At 68.7% G+C, this 1,472-nt stretch overlaps 1 protein-coding gene across 1 annotated transcript in view; it reads left to right on the forward strand.

Annotated features, from left to right (window-relative positions):
* Positions 1–624, forward strand: part of ALX3 (ALX homeobox 3) — a 6,749-nt gene extending 6,125 nt beyond the window's left edge. The window contains exon 4 of the mRNA XM_085302303.1: positions 8–624. Within this exon, the coding sequence (XP_085158429.1) occupies positions 8–253 (246 nt within the window). The 3' untranslated portion in view covers positions 254–624. The remainder of the gene's footprint in view (positions 1–7) is intronic.
* Positions 625–1,472: the final 848 nt, after the last annotated feature.

Raw genomic sequence — 1,472 nt, forward strand, 5'->3', positions numbered from 1 at the left:
GGCCGGTCCCTGCCTCGCCATCCCCGAGAGCATCCTGTCCCCTTGCACGGCTCCATACCCCCGTGCTCACGGCAACGCCGGCGGCTTCGCGGGCGGCCCCGGTTCGCCGGGCCACCACCCCGGCCTCGGCGGCTTCTGCTCGCCGCCCGGCCTGTCCCCGGCGCCGGGGAACGCCGCCGCCAAGTCGCCCGCCTTGGTGACGCTGCGGGTGAAAGCCAGAGAGCCGGGCAGCCTGCTCAGCTGGACAACGTGATCCAACCCCCCCCCCGTGCCGCCTCGGATAAAGACTCTAAAGCAAAAGTCGTCGCCTCGTAGGGTCACGTTCAGCCGCCCCGTGCCCCTTTCCCCCCGCGCAGACGAGGAGGGAAGATGCTTTCATCCAAACCGGCGCACGGGAAAAACCCGTCGCTCGCAGCGGTCCGGGCTGCAGCCGCCGCCGTCGTGGACGAAGCCGGCACGGCCGCGAGGGCCTCCGGCGCCGGGGAGGCAGCCCCGAACCGCCCGCGCCGGGACGCTGCGAGCGCCCGCGGGATCCGAACAGCCCCGAAACGCAGGCGCCTGGCCCCCTGCATCTGCAGGGATTTTGTTCTTCATTTATAAGCAATAAAACACACTCGTAAGTTCTCCAGGGCCACGCCTGGCACAGGCGGGAGGGCAGAGCCCTGCGGGGGCTTTGCACATGTCCCGTCCCCCCCACCCCTTTTATTTTTGCACCCCGTCCCACGGCCCATCGCCCGGCAGGACCCTCTGGGGACGATGCTGGGCCCGCGGATGGGCTCCAGAGCAGCTGGGGGACGCGCGCCGGGGCAGAGGACCTCGTCCCAGCAGGCTACAGGGAGCTTTTCGAGGGGGATAAACCCAGGCTGCCCCGCTTCTCTCTCCCCAGAAACCCAACCAGCCAGCCTCCTCMTTCCCCGTCCTGTCTCTCTGCTCCCAAAAGCCAAGGTGACTTTCCCAGGATGTTGTTAACCAGGCAAGAAGCCCTTCACCCCTGGCCGAGCCAGGGATTGCTGTTCCCCCACGGCCAGGGAAACTGAGGCACAGCCCGGCGCACAGCGAGCAGCTCCGGGGTGAAGCCGGGCTTCGKCCCGGATGGGGTCCGTCCCCCCCCGGTCATCACCCCTTTCTGCATCATGCCCGTGCCTGAACCCCCATCCCCCAAGGACGGACCCACCTGATCCCGCAGCTTTGGGGGCTGGAGTGGGGCACGCCGGCATGGGGCTGTTCTGCGCTTGGAGGCTGCGGATCCCCACGGAGCATCGCCGCGGGGCAGCCGGAGCACCCCGGGGAGGTGCCCTGTGCCGCGCAGGGCTCAGCTCTGCGCCAAGCTCGGATCCACTCCCACGTGGAGCCAGCTCGGAGCTGCCTCAGGCTGACCCAGAGGGAAACCAAGCCCACGGGGAAACCAAGCCCAACCTGAGCCCCAGCAAAATGTCCCCCCCTCCCATCTCCTCCTCTCCCATCCAGCCCAA

Source organism: Rhea americana, unplaced genomic scaffold, assembly GCF_003343005.1.
Source record: "Rhea americana isolate MKP2758 unplaced genomic scaffold, rheAme1 scaffold_189, whole genome shotgun sequence".
NCBI lineage: Eukaryota > Metazoa > Chordata > Aves > Rheiformes > Rheidae > Rhea > Rhea americana.